The sequence below is a fragment of the Pseudopodoces humilis genome, chromosome 7 (assembly GCF_049639895.1).
Source record: "Pseudopodoces humilis isolate 2021_Gansu_Grassland_sample_001 chromosome 7, ASM4963989v1, whole genome shotgun sequence".
Taxonomy (NCBI): domain Eukaryota; kingdom Metazoa; phylum Chordata; class Aves; order Passeriformes; family Paridae; genus Pseudopodoces; species Pseudopodoces humilis.
In genome coordinates this window covers 38909633-38930138 of record NC_142206.1, presented here as the reverse complement: position 1 = coordinate 38930138, position 20506 = coordinate 38909633, and the positions used below count along the sequence as shown (strand labels likewise).

The 20506-nt window shown below is 42.6% G+C and overlaps 2 protein-coding genes across 3 annotated transcripts in view; one reads left to right on the top strand and one right to left on the bottom strand.

The window, feature by feature from the left end:
• MIPOL1 (mirror-image polydactyly 1) overlaps positions 1 to 17389 on the bottom strand; it is a 188313-nt gene extending 170924 nt beyond the window's left edge. Inside the window, exon 1 of one of the 2 annotated variants that reach the window (XM_014249747.2) lies at positions 17290 to 17389. The gene's annotated coding sequence lies outside the window, so the exon portion shown is untranslated. Of the gene's footprint in view, positions 1 to 13988; positions 14026 to 17289 lie in introns of those variants that run through there. The other variant, XM_088057511.1, reaches the window with a different exon arrangement.
• SLC25A21 (solute carrier family 25 member 21) overlaps positions 17171 to 20506 on the top strand; it is a 236920-nt gene continuing 233584 nt past the window's right edge. Inside the window, exon 1 of the mRNA XM_088057513.1 lies at positions 17171 to 17314. Coding sequence (XP_087913639.1) covers positions 17248 to 17314 — 67 coding nt within the window. The 5' untranslated portion in view covers positions 17171 to 17247. The remainder of the gene's footprint in view (positions 17315 to 20506) is intronic.

The window sequence follows — 20506 nt, the reverse complement described above, 5'->3', positions numbered from 1 at the left end:
AATGTGATAACCACGGTGGTCTAGACTGCTGCAAGTGAAAACAACACGCCCCAAAATGAGTGGTCCTAGGTTTGAAGTGGCTGTGGTCAGGATGAGGCATGTTCAGGAAGCAGTCCCTAGAATACCTTGTGATAAACACATGTGGAGAAAATAACATGAAAGAACAGTGTAGTTAACTGAATAAAAGGTTAAAGAAAATAAACAGTATTTTTGCAGCTTAGCATTTATTTGTGAACTGCTGGTGCAACTCTATGCTTGACAGAAAAGCTATGAGTCTTTTCGTAGCTTGACAAGACAATCTACAGGCTTGAATGAAATGTTCAGCTTAAGGAATTAGAATAAATCTGATGACTGATGTGCTACTGAACGTGACAAACTGTCATCTGTTTTAAACAGGATCTCTGTAGGATGTAGTGAAAGCAATATTTTCCCATTACCTTAAACATACTAAGACTTTTCCCAATGAATTCTGGCTAATCTGTTAAGACAAAAGATCTCCTCAAACTCTTGGCATTTCAATAAAATAATGAAATAGCCACTTGGTTTACTTGCATAATTAATTCATGCTGACACTGTACTTCTGTGATTAATTTACAACTACTCACAGAAGTAGAAAACAAAAAAATTTACTGTAACTTCCTGAATAAACTATATAATTATATAATATGCACAATAAGAGATTAAAGCAGCTTATCTAAACACTATTTGTACACAGACTTTCACATGTAGAAATATCAAATTGTTTATCTGTTATCAAAGTGGATTTTATACAAAAGTAGGTACAGGCATTCCTTAATAGCTTTTGAAAAATCAAGAAAAATTATCAAAACACCTACAGTCAAATGGTATTGCAACACATAGCTAGGGATATATTTTAAAAAAACAACTTTAGTTTTAATTTGGCCAAAGCCTTAAAAATTTTAAGGCATTACTTTAATTATATACATGGACACACATATAAACTTTGAAAAAAATCCTTGGAATGTAGTTTATGCTATTATTTTAAAAACTATATAAGCAACAAAAAACTTCGGCAGGATCTAGGCTGAAAACAGGAATATCCTTCCTCTATATAAATAGTTCCTGTAGGAATTACTAAGATGTTTTACCATCTCCTTATCCTAGAGATAATGACTCAAATCTGTCCTACAAACACAAAATATGGAAAAAAGGATTTTGTGGCATCTGCCTGGAATCTGTACCTTAGATACAGGGAACGGGAAATACTGTTCATTGGTGGATAAAGCGCAGTAACTTCAGTTTGAACTATGCTGTATTTGCAAAGCTGAGCAGGGAAGCCAGCACAACTCCTCAGCTCCAAAGGGGAATAAGAATGAAACCACCACCAATGTCATTCTACCTTGAGAAAAGGCTAAGTGTCAGAAGTGCATATAATTTAAGATACATTAGCTTTCAGGTAGTCCTCTCAGTTTATTAATTGGTTTTCAACTATAATTTCATATAATATATTTCTAAGAACAAATAGTCCATGCTGTTTAGCTCATAAATGTCAGCATTAGACTAGCTTACCTTGCTAAGTTCCCTTTAATGCTATACAAGAGCACCACAATTACTGGTAATTAGCCCAGCAAAAAATGGTTTGTAGGCATAAGCCAGATTGCAAGTAAAATATCACATGTATTTTACTGACGGAACAGAGTTAAGATTTTGAAAGATGCTTTGCCATTACAGCTAGTGAGCTGTAATAAACATCTAAACTCAGAATATTAAAGCTTTGCCTATTCCTGCTGCCAGGATACAAATTGAAGTCATCAAAAAAGTTCAAGGACCTCAGTCAAAATGATTTTGCTTGTAAGACTGCAGCTACATGTCCCTTTGTCCACCGTTTGCACCAGAAACCATTCAGACCTCAGAAGACCAGGACATGTTTTTCAAACAATTGTTTTACAGCTCATCAATATAGAAGATCACAAGCCTCTACACAAGCTTAAGTTTGGTTTTGTCTTTATATGCCTCAGTTACCATAATCTCCTTCCCCACATAATGTAACTTGTTAACAAAAATCACCATGACAGGGATAAAATGTCATGCTAGAGGCAGCTATCAGTAGATCTTTGAGGTACTCTATACAGTCAGCAGAAAAATGTATTACTTATGCTTATATCAGAATTACAAATTAATCTTTTTCAGTTACCACCTGTGATCTTTTGGATCCGGAGAGAACCAGAGCCTAGAAGCTCTGATACTTCCCAAAGCTTTTCACAATTGCCAGCTCTACATTTCTATCATCTTCCCTGGGTCAAAACATCAGTCCTCACTACAACCTTTGCTATTCAACATGTGCTGTACTTCCCTCCTGATTGCTTCAGGCACTATACAAAATCTCTCAAAGGACCCAGGTGCTGATACATAAGGAATGCTGAACACACAGAGGTGGTCTCCACTTTCTTCAGAGTAACTGCCAAGTTCAACTGATGCATCAAGCACAAGAAAACATTGGTTATCAGTCATCTTTTCATGATGTCCTCCATGCACTGGCAGGTGCAAGACTTGGTGTTTCTGTATTTTGTTTTTTAAAAACCTTTAAAGGCCAAGTTTAATGAAGGCTTGTCTTATTTCCCTCACCTTTCAATGACCAGTATATCCACTCTGTTGACTTTACCACTCATTTCATGCATCATACAAGATTATTAAGCTCTTCTTTCGCTTCTAAGGGCAAATATTCATTGGAATGTAATTTTCTGAACATTTTGTCTTTTCAGCTCTACCCTGTATTTCACTGAAAGCTTTACTGTCAAACTTCTGAAAAAACCTCCCTTATATCCAAAGAAAACATCCCTTTAACAAGAACATGAGCTAAACTTTGCAACCATGCCCTTGAGAGGCAGGGACAGCTTATTTTCATAAACACTCAAGTCAAATACTTATATTCTGCTACAGCTTCCTATTTGTGCTAATATCACTGCCTCTGGTACTAACTAAATCAAAAGTCAAAGAACACAAAAACACAATGGCTAAAAACAAAAGGGCATGATCATTCTTGCAAAAAACAACGGTGGCTTAAGACATCACTAATGCTAAATATATATGTTGCAACTTCATTTATATGTGAGAAGACACTGCTGCATAGAAGTAAAATTTCTTCTAAATTATTAGAATTTTAAAATGGAGACTTGCTTAAGTAAATTTTATTTATATAAATTTAGAAATTCCTCCCTCACAAATTTTAGCTGTATATCCATCTGTCATCAATGCTGCTACAAATTTACAAAATGCTTTTCATAACACATTCTAGAAAAGAGTATTTTTACCATTGGAAAGATATGTTACTACTTGTACTGACTCTGGTTTGGATGTCATTAACTTCCTTCATAACTGCACACATGGTACTTTGGTGTTTTGGGGTAATAGCTAGAACAGAGCTGATAACATACCAGTATTCTGAATATGGCTTACACTGCTTCCACAGCATCAAGGCTTTTGTTTCCCACCAACTCTGTCCCTCCAAAGAGTAGCCTGGGCGTGGGCAAGACATTGTGAGGGGACAGAGCTGACCCAAACCAACCAAAAGGATATTCCATACCATATAATGTCATGTTTAGCAATGGAAACTGGGTAAAGCAAAGAAGGGGGTATGCAGTTTTTCTTCCAAAGCAGCTGTTCTCTGTGATGGCTGGACCATGGTGTGCTGACAGTGAGAGGTGGCTAGTGACTCCGTTTGCATAAAGTTTTGTTGTTTTTAGTTTTGTTTGGTTAGTTTGTTCTTCCTTTGTTTTCCTTTGCTTACTAAACTGTTGTTGTCTTGGACCGTGAGTTTTCTTCCACCTCCTTATTTTCCTTCTCAGCCTGCTGGAGGGAGCAGCAAGTGAGCAGCTGTGCAGGTGTTTAGGTGCTGGTTGGGGTCAACCCCACACATGACTGTATTTTTTCCCTTCAAAGCACAAGGATGTTTATAGCTGTGATTTGAGTCTGTTCTTTAAAAATGCACTGAAACAAGAACAGGTTGGAATAATGTCTAGAACTTCCTCTCCAGACTGCAACAAATAATTGGGTTTGAATGATTAGAGTGCCGTAATAGTTTGCTACCATGAACCACAGTGTACTTTGGGTTGGAAGGGATCTTGAAGATCACCCATTCCAACCTCTTGCCACGGCCAGGGAAACCTTTCATTTGTTGCTCAAAGCCCCATCTAACTATATGCCATGAGAAAGAAAATCCATAATTTCATCTTTGCAAACCATAAGCAAAATTGACTACTAACCATTAGAATAAATAAAGCAAAACTCCCCATACAATTCCAGCAGAATTCTAACTGAATAATTTATTTTTGAAAAATGCTTTCTTTCACAATCTCACTTCTAAGTCCATTTCTTAACATCTGAATGCCAGTTTAACACGCATAATGAACAGCAGGTAGAAACACATTTCCAAAGATTACTTCAGATTGCAATTTAGCCCAGTATTCATATAGTCATCAGACAAATCTTCAGGCTTTGAGAATGACTTAATTTTTCTTTTGAGATACAAGGTACAGTACAGGAGTGTTACTGTGCAGAAATATTAGTCAGAGCAAAAACACCAGGGACCCACACCCTTCCCATTGTTTTGAAATGTAAACATTAAGACAATTGGAATTTCAAATAAAAAAATGCAGGGCATATGTTATAGAAACAGAATACCTGTTACAATCACAGAATACTACTAATCTCTCAGATATTTCAAACATAGACTTATTGGAACAAACCCAGTAAAAAACCCCACAACAAGAACAAAACCTTACTACCTATTATCCCTCAAACATTTTCTTCCTTTCTCCCTTTAAAATTAAGAACTGCATTTAAAAAATTCAAATAAAATTAGCATCTTGCTGTTTATGAACTGTTCTCACACTGGAGTAACTTGGCTATATACAAAACTGCATCAGGTAAACTGATTTCTAAAGAAAGTAGCAAAAAACTTGGACATTTTTCACAGTTCTACAAGTGGCCCACACAAATGTCAACAAACCCAGTCCACTGTATCGTTTAGTTGAGCCACGTAACACAGCTCTGGGCTGTGGGTGTGGACACATAGCATGCAAAGTAGGCAACAGGTAAGATTAGCTACTGCTGATTTTGGATTTCTGAACTGCTCTATTCAACATTTCTCTACACTCAAAAATACATTAAAAAAAAAATCAGGAATTAGCATATATGAAAAAACAAAAATACAAAACTAAATCCCAAAACTTGTATTTTAATCTCCTTTGTAAATTTCTCAAAGAGCTTCCCACAGGCACTGTTTTCGAGGGTTTCATCCAAGATTTGCCTAAGGACATGCAGTTGGCTCAGAAGTTAACAGAATACACTGGCAAGCCACGTGGGCTCTGGTCCTTGCAGCACAGAGCAGGCTATTTCACCCGATCGCCCGCCCGTCACGAACACCACAAAGCTGTCCTTAAGCATCTCATCACACAGTCACTGCCTTGACTTGCACAGCTAATGGTAGCCATTTAATTCTAAACCCACATGCATTTCAGTGAATAAAACATATCCCAGATCCACGCCGAAGAAGCCGCTCCAGCCCGGCGCTCAGGTTAGAGAGGCTGCAGGTTCGCTCCGGCTGCCTGCTGGCACAGGGCTCCATCTGCCGGTGTGCGATGCCACACACCCATGGGAAGCGCTGCTGGGGAAAAAATCAACCAAAATCTCAACACCTATGTCACATCTCTGTTTGCTAACGAGGTGTTTAGAACACATAATGTGACATGTAACAAGACACACTCAGAAAACACTACTGTTTCAGAAGAAAACAAACTACATTCACTCCCATACATTCGCTCCCATACATTCACTTCAGGCTAGGTTGAAACTGTTGTACCTCTAGAATTTTTTTGTTATCCTTTAATATTTGTAAAATACGACTCAAAAACTATTATAAAGATGTGCCATTTTTCTACAAGATGGAGCATATGACTACACAATCCCCATCCAGATGTGAAGCTTTATTGTTCCTTCTTAATGCAAGCAAATCAGCAACACAGATAAGCCTCAAAAACTACTGAAAATGACATCACAATTTAAGGCATTAGAGATGGTCTTTTGAGACTCTATGTATTATCCTATAAGGCAAGGAGAATTGCTGGACAAGGGCATCAGGGAATTCACATAGCTCCTCCTGTGGCTCAGTTTTCCCAATGTAGCCTATTCCCTATAAATGACAATTGAGGAAACTAATGGAAAAGAAAATCTCCTAAAACGAACTTTATTCAGCACTGCAAAATGAGAACAGAATACTGTCTTTTTTCAAAATTTTTACTTGAAGGAAAAGCAAACTTTTAAACTTGGAAGTGACTTTTCCACTTGCTTAATTTAAATTTTAATCAAAATGCACTTTAAAATAAAACTGAGCAGAACTACGGGTTTGCTGATGTCTCTTTAAGGAACAATGACATCAATGCAGGCCACACTTGAGAAGGATATAGGTGTGGAACTACATCCTTTTTCATCATACAGTCAGGTGCATAGGGGAAAGTTAAACTTCAAGATTCCTGTGGTTTAATGAAAATAAATACCATTGCAAACAGATCCAAGAACACAGTCGCATTAAATACTGTTTGTTTTTCTTCAGATATAGATCATGGGAATGGAGATATTTAACTACTTCAAGACCAATTTTTATTTCATTTTATTCTGTTTACAGTCAGCAATCTCCTGGTATCATGACAACTAGCAGAGGCAAAAAAAAAAAAAAAAGAAAAAAGTGGATAAAAGTGAACTAGTCCCTGTGAATAGAGTTCTAAATTAGTATCCAAGTATTTGATTGGACTGCTTTGATTACACTAAGCAACTGAATGTCTATCATTGTTCCTGGATCACTCATCTATTAGTATTTGTAAAAAAGAAATTAAAAATAATAACACATTTCTGTAGCTCTACAAGCGCTACAAAAATGTCAGTAAATCTTAAAACTGTGGTGGGTGTTTCACAGTGCAAATTTCTGCATTGCAAGGAGGGTACCAAGCAGCAAAATGATCACACAGTGCTTATGTCAAATCTCAGACAAGGAAAACCACATCCTAATACTCTGCCAAAATAGCAACTGGAAAAACTGCCTGTGTCTATGCACACACAAGAAGCACACTATAGAAATACATGATAAAAAATTTGTTTCTCAGGCTTGCATCTAAAAATTTACATAGCCAATTTAATGCCTTCCCACCCCTTAATCACTTAATACCTACAATTACTATTTTATAATAACCTAAAATTTTATTTATTTGAATGTGAATCCCAAGAACACATTGAGAAGCAGTATCCTAAAGCAAGTCCAACAGCAGATTACGGAAACCGTAAGTTAAGATTTAAGGAAAGCAAGTTGTAACTTTCCGAAAGTAATGCTAATAACTTTATTAAAATATTCCATGGATACTAATGTTTTTATTATATCAATACCACTAATGATATTATAGGATGGGATAATTTAGGCAACTACAAGAAGCATAAATTATAATATCTGACACAATATTGCATTAGATATGTATCTTGACATTTTGCTATATAATCTCACTCAAACAGCACTTTCAAAAAGTATATAACTAGGTGTCATACTATTACAGAGAAATAAATGCTTTAAAAATAATACACTCATTTTTGCATAACTTCTTTCAATAGCTTTGAAGACACCACTGTAATGTCTTAGCTTTTCTAATTATGTTCAGTCAGTGTTTTCAGATCTCTTAACTGCACTCAGCTGCAAGCTGAGATATTATTTTTCTTGGTAACTAGGTTTATCTTTTTGGCAGTCAATTCCTAAAATGAAGTTAAATCTGTAATACGTAGGGAACGCCCCCCCCCGCCAGAAACATAGTAAACATAATACAAACTGATATTTTTTTCCTATCAAATACAATAGGCAAGCAAGAAGAATGGTTCCACTTTCTCACCTGTTGAAACATCAAAATTAACAAGGAGAGGGGGTCAAACATACACATTTGCAAATAGTGCAATGAAAGGAAGCTAAAGCAGAGTTGATTGATCCCAAAGGAAACAAGTCAAGAACATCTTAAAAAAAAATGTAATACAAAGTTTTAAACATATTTAACTTTTTGCACTAAAACTGAAACAATAAAAAATTGTACTTTAAATTGTGTAAACATTCTACAAAAAATAAATATTTTAATACTTTTCATTTTCATATACTTCAACTGCCATGCCTCAGAAAGTCCTATGCTCTTTTCACCAAGCCAATCTAAACTTAAGATCATTCTTCTGTTAAATTGGCAATTAAGAACATTTTCAAGTTCTAGTCCCACCAAGGACAATTCATACACATGCCCACACCCATGAAGTAATCCTTCAGTACTAAATACTCCCTTTACAACTGGACATTTTTATTGATAAGCTAAAGTACAAGTGAACTTGTAAATTGGCTTAAATCAACTACTACCATAAATTAAAAATGCAGCGTGTTTGCTTCAAGTACAGCAGGTTTTGATCCCATGTTAAATTCTCTGCGGCATCATACAGCATATTCAGAACAGTTTCAATTCAGGTACAACCCTGCTCTCATTCCACAAATCCCGATGGTAACTACCACCCTCTCCCTGTAAAGACCTAATCAACAACCAGGCATTTAAATCCTTCTTTGTCCCTCTTTGTAGTAATACTACAAAGTAATACTACATTACTTCACCAGATTAGGTTTTTCTAATTTATTTCACACTTAACATTTAAATTAGTGCATGGCTAGTCAGAATATTACTATTTACATGAACATATAACTTAAAGATCAAATTCTGTCTTCAACAGATTTACATAAAAGGACAGAAAGGATAACATTTGTCTACCAGCATGTTATGTGGATCTCCTTAACTCAATTTATTACAGATTTCATGGTGCAAAAATGAATGCCCTCCAGGAGCTGAACTCATTACTGATTATTTCTTCCAAACCCACAGTGTAATCCCGTGCTTTTGTGACCAATGGGAGTTTGCCATTCACTTAAAGGGAAGTTGGATCTGTTCCTTGGTTTGTTACTCTAGCAAGAGATACTTAACAAAACACCACCACAGCCACTGTCTTGACTTTTTTTCTATTACATAACAGATAGTATGAACTGGTCTCATGTATTTTAGTCCCTGTGAAAAATAAAAGAAACATACTGATGATAATTTTAACCACATGTGAAGTCAACAACAGGATTATATACCTTTTTTCAATGTAAATTTCCAGAATATGTTTCAGCAACTATAATGGCAACAAGCCTGTAAGTCACTCATGGACCCTACTGAGCCCTTCAATCCCCTCCCTACTCTAGAACCCACAGGAGCCTTCCTGCAAGTCATCTGGTGCTCATGTAGCACAGCCAAGTCACAACACATGCACAAACAGCCTCCCATCAGTCACCTGACCGAATAAACTCCCCCTATGTGCCTACTAGAGAAAAGCACAGGTAAGAAAAACAAAAACTAACAAACAAAAAAGGGAGGAAAATAAGTTGTACACATACTCTGGTGGCCAAAATTAAGTTAATCGTAGGCCACAGGTACCACAACTCAAGTTTCTAAAAGTTCCAAAATAAAAAATGCTTTCAGAATAATTAACTGAACCACTGAATTTAATTCCTCTGAAAAGCTGGAAATAAATGTTAAAATGCCTTTGGCAAGACTCAGCCAAGTGTAACAGTGCACAGTAAATACAATAAGCTGTCTTCATGTTTAGAAGTTCAATGAAATAAACCTTTAAGCAACACATACTGCATTATGATAGGAATCCACTGGAGTTCAATTTACATGATCATGTCTGTTATTTGTACTTAGTGCCTGTTTCACACATCATACAAAACATTTCAAGAAATTTAATTTATTTTAGAGAACTGTAACCTACATGTGGACATTTCAAAAAAATATTATTGGATTAATTAATACTATGAAAACTAAAGATCAATCCCAGCAATAACTCGTGTTGAGGCGGGCTGACTGACTGGAATCCAGGTGCCCACCAAAGCTGCTCTATCACTCCCTCCTCAGCTGTACAGGGAAAAGGAAAATATAACCAAAGGCTAACTGTCCAGTTACCATCAAAACAGAGTTGACTCAGGGAAATACTAAGCTTTAAAACACTTTCCTCCCGCTGCTTCTTGGGTTTAACTTTACTCCCAGTTTACCCCCTCCCCATCACAGAGCAGAGGGAAAGAAACAGGGTTTACAGTCAGTTCATCACACATTGTCTCTGCTGCTCCTTCCTCCATGGGGAGAGAACTCCGCACACTTTCCCTGCTTCAGTGTGGGGTCCCTTCCATAGGAGAAAGTCCTCCATAAACTACAATATGATTGCTTCCCATGGACTAATTATTAACAAACTGCTCCAGTGTGAGTTCCTTCCACATGGTTCAATCTTTCATGAACAAACTCCTCCAATGTGGGTCCCCCATAGCTCCCTCCTGCCAGCAAACCTGCTCTAACATGGGCCTGCCAAGAGCCTGGTACAGCAAAGTTTTTCCATAGGGTCACAGCCTCCTTTGGGCACAGACACTTGCTCCAGTGTGGGGTCCTCTGTGAGCTGCAGGTGGATCTCTGTTCCATGGTGGATGTCCATGGGCTGCATGGCCACAGCTGCCTCACCATGGTCTGCACAACAGGCTGCAGGGGAATCTCTTCTCTGGAGAGAAGAGAACACCTCCTGGTGCACCTCCTCCCTCTCCTTCGTCACTGACCTTGGTGTCTGCAGAGTTTTTTTTCTCATGCATTCTAATTCCTCTCTCCAGCTGCAAGCGAGAATTCCCAGTCCTCCCCCCTTTCTTAACTCCATTATCCCAGAGGTGCTGCCACTGCTGCTAACAGGTTGGCCTTGCCCAGCAGTGGATCCATCTTGAAGATTGGCTCTGTCACACATCAGGGAAGCTTCTAGCACCTTCTCACAGAAGACCCTCTGTAGCTCCCCTGCTAAAGAACCTTGCCACATAAAGCCAATATGCATATAAACTATTTTCAAAATTCTAATATATAATATTCTTTACTATACCAAGGGCACCATTCCGCAGAAACTCTCAGTTTGCATTTTAACCTGTCCCTAAAGGACAAAGGTCCACATCAAGAATCATCATGTTAAACAGAAGCCTGCTGCTATCAAGTAAGCAGAGAGCATGCCAAGCATCCTGTCACTTAAACTGGTGGCTGAAAGCAGGAGAGAATCATCTTAACAACTGAGCATTCACATTGGTTCTTTCCATAGCTGTATCTGTTCTGCAAATAAAGGTTCAATATTGTTTCTCTTGCTCCTTCAAAACCATTTTCCTTTCAAAGGAAAAGGAAAAAGGCAGCAATCATACTCACAGGAATATCTGTCAGTTGCAACATTAGCTTGAAGTTAAATCTGTCAATAGTCCGCAGCCCAGAAGGGTTGTTTGTTTCAAAGGAAAGTTTCAAAACATTAATTTCCCACATAGGATAACAGATGTAAAAGTGAGAAGCTTCTGCATTGATTTGAGTGACCTGCACTATAGTGAGCATCAAGTAAGATCACCAGTTCATAGCTCAAAACCATTGCACTATGGCATTGCACTGCCATCAGCATGCAGCATCTGTTCTGCTCTCTGTTTGGCAGACTAAAAAGTAGGTAGCATAAAGATCCTTTAGGATATCTTTCAAGTTCACGAATAATTTTACACAAAACTGTGATCTATAGGCAGGATTCTCTTCCCTTTCAACCTCAGCTCATGTGTATCTTCTTGCTTTAAATTCTAATGAATAATTTGTTGATTCTTTCCACGGAGAACTATCAAACATATATTTTCTCTTCTCCTCTAACCCCTTCTAGCAAGATCCAAAAACTCCCTTCCTTTGTTAGTAACCTATGCACTCTTAAAAACTAAAACCCCCACTAACTGCAAAAAGCTACATGTGGGTCATACGGCATCAGCACCATACTATTTTTGCCAGTAATAAAATGTGTTGTGCTTGTCTTGCTGCAAGAAAAATACTAAGCCTGAAACAAAACCTTGGGTTTTTTTGCTTCTTAGTGGTCAGGGAAAGAGTTTAACACCATTATAATGCATTTCTAATTTAGCAGTATCTAGAATGACTTCTAACAAACAGGGAGATAGATTAATAGAATGTGAAGAAAAGTAACATTTCTTTTTCCAAAACACCTGAAAAAACTAATAACTAAAAGGGAAATTAAGTAAATCCAGAAATAAAGCAAGCAAACAAAGAAAAAGGCAAGAAATCTAAGTAGTTATCATGTGATGACTGGGCAAGAGATTTTTAAAACTTAACTTGTTACCCACTACTATTGGGCAGTAGTCCCCACTACAAACTGTAATGGGAATCTTCCTCTAAGGAACTTGCAGTATTATTGCAAGAAAACCTGTAATACCTATAGAAACTAGTAGCAGCAACTGTCCCTACCTTTTTAAATCCTAAAAGTAATTTCACCTCCCAGTCCCTCTCTTCACTTTTCATACTGCAACCAGAACTGCAGTAATTTCTTCTTAGCTGGACAGGCAAGACAACTTTATCACTTTCAAGATCCTGAAATCAGTGCTACTCCCTTTACCAGAGACAGGGCAGAAGAGCTCACAGCCATCAAATTGATGGCACATCATTGGTGTACGTAGCTCTGTCTCACAGAGCTGAAGAACCTTGTCATGAATGACAACATTCTGGATACTAAACAGCAAAATAAAACCAAAGAGAACAACCACATAAGCAGCGTGTTCAAGTGGCATGACAGTTTTAATTCCTTTTAAACCTCATGAGATTTATAAGTTAGTGCTATGACATATTTAAAAAAACAAATAACCTAAAAGAAGTGGTTTCAAGTTAAATCAAAGCTGTACATTCCCAGAGCAGAACTGGTCAAGTATGGATGCTCAAGGACAGGTACAAGAACAAGGCAAGCACATCGTTGCACTTCCCTACATCCCACAGATCCTAGAATCTCCAAAATTTGTAGCTCTGAGATCTGAGCCAGAAAGCACACTGCTGTGGATAACTGATTCTTCTTCCACAGCTAAAGCACTGCAATTTAAGACTGTTCTAACTGCAGTTAGAACTTGCTGGAATATTCAAAAGCCACTACGGTTCTGCAGGGCACTCTGAATTCCCAAACTCGGGCTGAACAAACTCCTACAGCAACCCAGCTCCAATCACCTCAACCACCCGAAGTTGTACCTAGACCCAGCTGTAGTTTTTCCAGGGACAAACGTTGGAGGGTGTACTGCCTCAGGTAAAATAGCCCTTTGGGTACATTTACTGAATGTTTTTCTCCCAAACTGTTCACACTGAGAAGCCATAGCCTTTTTCCTCAAAAGAAATATACACTCACACCATCATCAAGAATTCTGATTAGCAGGAATTCCAACAGGAGCTGAGGTATACAGCTCATTTCCTAAGCAGCTTTAAGTCATAAATATTAAAAAAAAAAAAAAAAAAAGCACAAACTTTATTTTAGCAAGCTCTTTTCTTGTGTCCCCCCCCCTTTTTTTTTTTTAATGTATTACTACAATGCTGAGCATCTTACACAGTTTGTTCTCATCTGACACTCAAGATCCAGCACCGACCTCCTGAATTTGTTCGGGGCAAGTTTCATCTCGGACTGTCCCGGCTCCCTTCTGAGCGCTGTCCCCCTCCCGGGAGGCGGCAGCCGGTTCATCCCTTCCCTCCCCGCTAAGCCGCCAGCCTCTGGGACCCCAAATCGCGCACTCGCAACGGGAAACTTGCTTCCTTCCCCGTTTCCAGCTGCAGAGCTGGCGAGTGGGGCAAGCCGGGCCGCCCGGCGGCCATGGGGAGGCAACATCAGCCCAGCCAAGGGGAAGCCACGGCACACGCGGCCGGTCAGCGGTGCAAGGGCCCGGCGGCGGCTCGGAGCAGGGGGCGGAGGAGGCCGGGCAGGGCCGCTTGCCCGCGGGGAGGCGCTGGGGTCAGAGCGGCCCGACCTAATGCCGCCTCGGCGGGACGCGCCGCCGAGCCCCGCCGCCGAGGATGGGGCGAGTCCCAACCCGAGCGCCGCGGGGCGGCCCCGACCCGGCCCCTCCGCCCCGTTACCTGCGCGCTCCAACCCCGCCGCCGCCGCCGCAACAAAGCCGCGGGCGGACGGGGGAGGGGCGCGCGCGCCCGCCGCCCTCGGGAGCGCGCGGCGGCGAGGCCACGGCCCGGGGGCGGGGCCAGGCGGCGGGACCGGGGCGCGGGGGCAGTGCCGCCCCGCGGACGGGAGAGGCGGGCGGAGCACAGCACAGCACAGCACAGCTCAGCACAGCTCAGCACAGCACAGCACAGCACAGCACAGCTCAGCACAGCACAGCACAGCTCAGCACAGCACAGCACAGCACAGCTCAGCACAGCACAGCTCAGCACAGCACAGCACAGCTCAGCACAGCACAGCACAGCACAGCTCAGCACAGCTCAGCACAGCACAGCTCAGCACAGCACAGCACAGCACAGCACAGCACAGCACAGCTCAGCACAGCACAGCACAGCTCAGCACAGCTCAGCACAGCACAGCTCAGCACAGCACAGCTCAGCACAGCACAGCACAGCTCAGCACAGCTCAGCACAGCTCAGCACAGCACAGCACAGCACAGCACAGCACAGCTCAGCACAGCACAGCTCAGCACAGCACAGCACAGCTCAGCACAACTCAGCACAGCACAGCTCAGCACAGCACAGCACAGCCCAGCACAGCACAGCTCAGCACAGCACAGCTCAGCACAGCACAGCACAGCTCAGCACAGCTCAGCACAGCACAGCTCAGCACAGCACAGCACAGCTCAGCACAGCACAGCACAGCTCAGCACAGCACAGCTCAGCACAGCTCAGCACAGCTCAGCACAGCACAGCTCAGCACAGCACAGCACAGCACAGCACAGCTCAGCACAGCACAGCACAGCTCAGCACAGCTCAGCACAGCACAGCTCAGCACAGCTCAGCACAGCTCAGCACAGCACAGCACAGCACAGCACAGCTCAGCACAGCTCAGCTCAGCACAGCACAGCACAGCTCAGCTCAGCACAGCTCAGCACAGCTCAGCACAGCACAGCTCAGCACAGCACAGCACAGCACAGCACAGCTCAGCACAGCACAGCACAGCTCAGCACAGCACAGCACAGCTCAGCACAGCACTGCTTTGCGGGGTCTCTCTCGCCCGTCCTGCCCCCGCACAGCCAGCTGTGGTTTCCTTCGCGGGGCGTTAGCGCTGGGGTGCTGCCCAGCATGGAAGGAATCCCCTAGTAAGGGAAGCAGTAACCACAAAGGGAGAGACAGACCCTGCCAGGGATATCGAGGAAAAGACTGGAGTAGCGCTCGTGTACTGGTTTGGGAAGAGGCCATATGGAAATAGGATTAAGCCTAGAAGTGCTTTAGGAAACCTGCACAGTGGGAAGGTTGCCCTTTGTGGGGGAGGAGGGAGGAGTAGATGAAAAGTAAGGGAGATGTTCCATACGTAGAAGAGACTTCCAGTTGGGGAATTAGGGGGAATAGATTCAGAGTTTGAAAACTGTGAAACAAACTTAATAATTTCCTAACAAGAGCAGATGTTGTCTGGGTTTTTTTTAAGAAGCAGGTGTTATGCTACTGTGTGAACATCTATGTAATTTACATGCACTCTGACAGTTATTTTTCAGTTTCTTCATGTAAACCTTCTCTTTGATGCAGGGAAACCTTCTGCAGAAAACAAATGTGTCTGACCAGCTTCTGCACCCTCTGATAAAATCCAAATTCTTTGCTGTCGAAATACTGTAGCAAAGTCCACCTTAATACCAGATTTGCTATTTGTACCCAAGGAAACATTGCACAAGACCTACATCTGTAGAACAAAATGTAGTGATGCTTCGGCATCTGCTTTTTGATGATAGGGAACACTGGAGACTTGATCATCCAGGAGCATTTATTGCGCAACAGTCTCTAGGAGCCAAACCAAGTGAACTAAGGCAAATGTTAATGAAACATTGAAGTTGAGATTTTAATTACTGAAAGGTCAGCACATTCAAGGTGTATTAATTTAAGGGAGTTACTCTGTATTCCCACAGCAATCTGCACTCTGCTCCTACATAGTTCAAAAACTCATGTTATTATTTATTGGCTGATGCATTCAAGTGTTATAACCAAATGCTATACCTGACTATTATTCCTTTTTGCAGTTAGGGTCTTGGTCTTTTAACGCTTTATTAACATTCTCTGTATGTTTCCTACATTCCCATCCTTTTCGGTAGCAATAAACCCGTTGTTTTTCTCTGATCTTTGTTCTGCATTATAAAAGGCTACATTACCTTTCGAGGCTGGGACCTCTAGTCAGTTAGCAACATTTGTAGCTAAACTATCACAAAACACTTGCAGACTCTCAGCAAACTAATGTATCAGAACACCCCTACGAACTTGTACTTCAATGGTGCTGCCTCTGGGACAAGCCCACGCTGTCCCCTATGTTGTACTCGGGCATCTTCTGGAAATGCAGAGATTGGCCTTGCCAAAAGCAGTGCTGGCAGCTGGCAGCAACAGCACTCATGAAGTCCCAGCACTTCCAGCCCATGCCCTGTCACCGTTTTGTTTACTAAGATAGGCCAACAGGTCCGTGTAGGACATGCAATAGCTACTCTCCAAGTGACAAAATACCCGCGTCCTTTGAACATCGAAGAGATGGAACTAACCTCTAGACTAAAGGTTTTAAAAGGGCAGTAGGCTTCAAAAAGACAGCCTGTGAGCCCCGCGGCATCACCGACCCTTCCTAGAAGTTGAGCAGCAGAGTATGTGCGGGCGCTAGCTGGGTCCCAGCAGCGGTGAGGGAGAAGGATGCGCGCTGTACAGCGGTGAGGGAGAAGGATGCGCGCTGTACAGCGGTGAGGGAGCAGGATGTGCGCTGTACAGCGGTGAGGGAGCAGGATGTGCGCTGTACCAGCCCCGAGGCGGGAGTGCCCAGCCCGAGCCTCAGCAGGCGACCGGCTGCCGTCCGCCGCCGACAGCGCCACAGCCGCGCTCCCCGCCCCAGCCTGGGCGATGGCAGCGCCGGCCGTCCCGGCTCTGCGCTCAGAGAGAGAGAGGCAGCCGCTTTGCCGGCTTGAAACGATCGCCCGTGGCTGCGAGCCCGTGCCCTGCCCGGGGCCGCCCTCTGCCCGGGGCCGGCTGCCAAAGGCCGCCGCCGGGCCGCGCCGGCCGGGCCCCCGCCCCCGGCGTTCGCGGCCCCCCCTCCCGCCCGCAGATACCCCCGGCCCCCCCGGCCCTTCCCCACCCGCCCAGGGCGGACTCGGCCCAGGCTCGGCAGCCGCTCTCCAGGCGCCAGCTGCCTCTCGTCGCCGCCGCGGCGCAGGCAAGGATGGCTCGGCAGCCCCGGGGCTTTCTGCAGGAGGCCTCTCACCAAGTCGTCGCCGGAGGCTCGGCGGGTGAGTGGGCGCGTTCCTCGTGGGCGGGAAGGGTCTGCCCGTCCCCTGCCGCCGCTCCTCCAAGTTGAGGCGCAGGCGGCCGCGCCGCCTCCCCCTCTCGGCGCTGCTCGGGCGGGGGGGAGCGAGCCGCCTCAGCGCGGCTCCCCCCCCGGCGGGCGGAGCGGGGCGGCCCCGGAGGCGACCCGAGCCCGGGGGTCCCGGGGCAACTTCTGCATCGGCGGTCGGGCCGCCGGGGGGGCAGGGGCTGAAGGGGCCCCCCCCGGCCCTGCGGTGTATCTGCGCCACACACGCCCCGCAGCCCCTCGGGCGATAAGAGTGGCGGGCGGGCCCCTCCAACGGCAGCAGCCGCCGGTGGCCCCGAGCGCGGCCGCAGCCCTTGGGGCCGGCTGTGCCGCAGAGCCGCGCTCGGGGCAATCCACGGTGGGGATCCGCCTCCAGCGCCTGCATACGGGACAGAAAACATAATTGTCCGGCTCAGACGCCTTCCCCGTGGCACTCTTCGTCGCTGAGTTACAGAGAAAACAACGCAGGGCTACAGTGGAAATGAGTTTCTGTAGGGTTTTAAAAATACTTTTAGGAATGTGGACGTTACTCATTCATTTGTAGTCTATGTAGTCTAAACTGCAAATGTCAAAAACTTAGGCGTCTGTTTAGCAATGAAATCGTTGCTGGTCAATTTCTTCAGGTTTCTTGCCTAAATCCCAGTGAAACTGAAATATTTCAGCCAGCCTGCAGCATAGGGGATTTTAACACAATGTCCTAATTCAGTCTGTATTTGTAAATCCTGTTAATATTTCAACTATGTAGTGTGTTTTTAAATGTCCCTTAGTGTCTCTTCTGAGGTCTAAATGCTGTTTGTCATATTATGTTTTACATGAAAGAGGAGAGCTACATGGTAGTGTTGCTGTGTCTTACGTAAGGCTTCAGTGTAATGTGTGCAAGAAAAATTCTCCTTTGATTGAGACCTGTGTGGCCGTGACACTACATGTAGACTGGTCTTCCATTGCCTATAATTCCCCTAGTACCTATAAATCCACTTCTATGCATTCCTGCCACCAACACACAATTGAACACCTCCTTTTCATGCAAGTGACTCTATGCCCTTTGTTTTCAGCCTTCTCCTTTGACAGCGAGAGATGTCATAGCAGAAGTGGAGAAGTGTGCTGTCCCAGTGTATTGTATGACTGCTGTCCCAGCCCTTCCAGTGTATTGTATGACTGTTAATGAAGCTTTTCTGTAGCCTTCAAAATGCTAAAGGTTTTTTGGATTCTGCTTGGTACCACCCCCATCTTCCAGGAAAGAATGGAAAGGTTTAATTTGTCCTAGACCGTTGAAAACCCTTCAGCCTGAAGGGATACTGAGATGTTTTGCCAGCATATGTTTTGCAAGATGACAGATTTATCTGTCCTTAGCAGCTGGCCTGTGCCTTAGTGGTTCAGATTGATCTAATGCACTATGTAACCATCCTCTGGCAGGAGCCTGTTTTTGCTAAAGGCTCGCTTTGTAGAAGAACAGATTGCTTAACAAAACAGACAAAATTGTAATTTAGATAAATGAAAAATATTTGGTAATCTGGTAGGCATCAATATTAGGATGAGAGAATTTTCAAGGACACCATTGATCCACATGCAACTCTTCTAAAAAAAAGTATAATGCATATTATACTTCATGTATATATAGAAGTATAATTCCTGTTGTATCTAGTCCAGAGGCACAATGTTAAAGGTGCTTGCAACCTTTTGCTTAATCTCCTGTCAGGCAAGAAAGTTCCTTAACTGCATCACTAGCCTTAAATTTGTACAGAAATTTCTATTCATTAATTTTGAAACAAACCAGTAATGATTGTTTCAATTAAGTCTGAACAACACTGATATTATACCAGGAGAGTTTTAGTTGTGTGATTCTCTAAGCTCTAAGGTTCATTAAAGGGAAATGGCTGAAACTCGAGAACTTGCTTGACAGATGCTTAAAACTCAGTGGTGTTCTTTCCTGTTAATTTATAGAGAAAGTAGAAGGTGAAGGCTGGAGTTTTGAGGTCTTCAGTCCAAAGGTTAAATTTCTTAAGCAAGTGTAGATCCAACATGGAAAAGGTGGAAGGAAGGAGAAAAGGATTGAGTTTGTTTCCTGACCTTAGTTTCCCAATATTACTTTGACCACCCTATATTGCTTTTGGCTGTCTCTGCAGAAGGACATAGGGCTCTTTTAGGTGTTTTGTTCTGTTTCCTGGCCTCAAGTGACTGCCACAGATATGCTAGAGTGACTTTGCTGTGTGTACCACGGCCTGGTATTTAGAAAGAAACAAAACCAACTAACCAAAAACCAACCAAACAAAAACAAAACAAAAAAACCCCACAAACAAAAAAAAACCCAAAAACCCAAACAACAATAACAACAGACCAAACAAGAAACCAAAACCAAACCAAACCCCCAAACAAACATAAATTATTCGTAGTTAAGCTGGTTTCTAAGAAATATATGTGAGCTGGACTCTATCAAAGTACTGGTAGGAAAGTACTGAGGAGGTTGGGGATGAATGGCACAACCCAGTAGGTGTAATTGAAGGGTCAGAAATATTGCCTGCATAAGTAAAATGAGAGGTTATTTAGAATCTGCATGTGTGATGCAAAAGGATATGATAAGAAGTAATTCTGCTAGGTTGAGTGGAAAATTATTGGAGATAAGCCCTAGCTGGCAGAACAGGAAGAAAGGGATTTTTTGACACTTCATGGAAGATGACAGGACTTGTTCATGGACTTAATAAAGACAGGGGAAGAGAAAGAAAGAAAGAAAGAAATCAAGCATGAAGCCTAGTCTACAGGACTGATAAAATGGAAGATACTGGCATGCTGGAAGAAGGAGAAATTAAAGTATTCAGTGTTTAAAGAGGAAAAAATATAAGCATACTGTTGGCTGTCAGAGGCATTGCTAAGTTAAACTTGAACAGCTCTCTGCTGTAATTGAACTGTAAAAGTCAAGCATGACAGACCTCATGCATACTTTGTGGCAAGGGGTGGGTCTGCTTTCATCTGGTTTGTAATCTGACTTCATGTGAAATGGAAAGCTCTGCTTCCTGAGAGTGAATGAAATTCTAAATATGAAAAAAAGTCTTAGGCTTGGCTTATGTTACTTCTGCTGGCATTGTTTACTCCCATCTTTCAGATTCCTCAGTGAAGGTTAATAATTCATAATTCA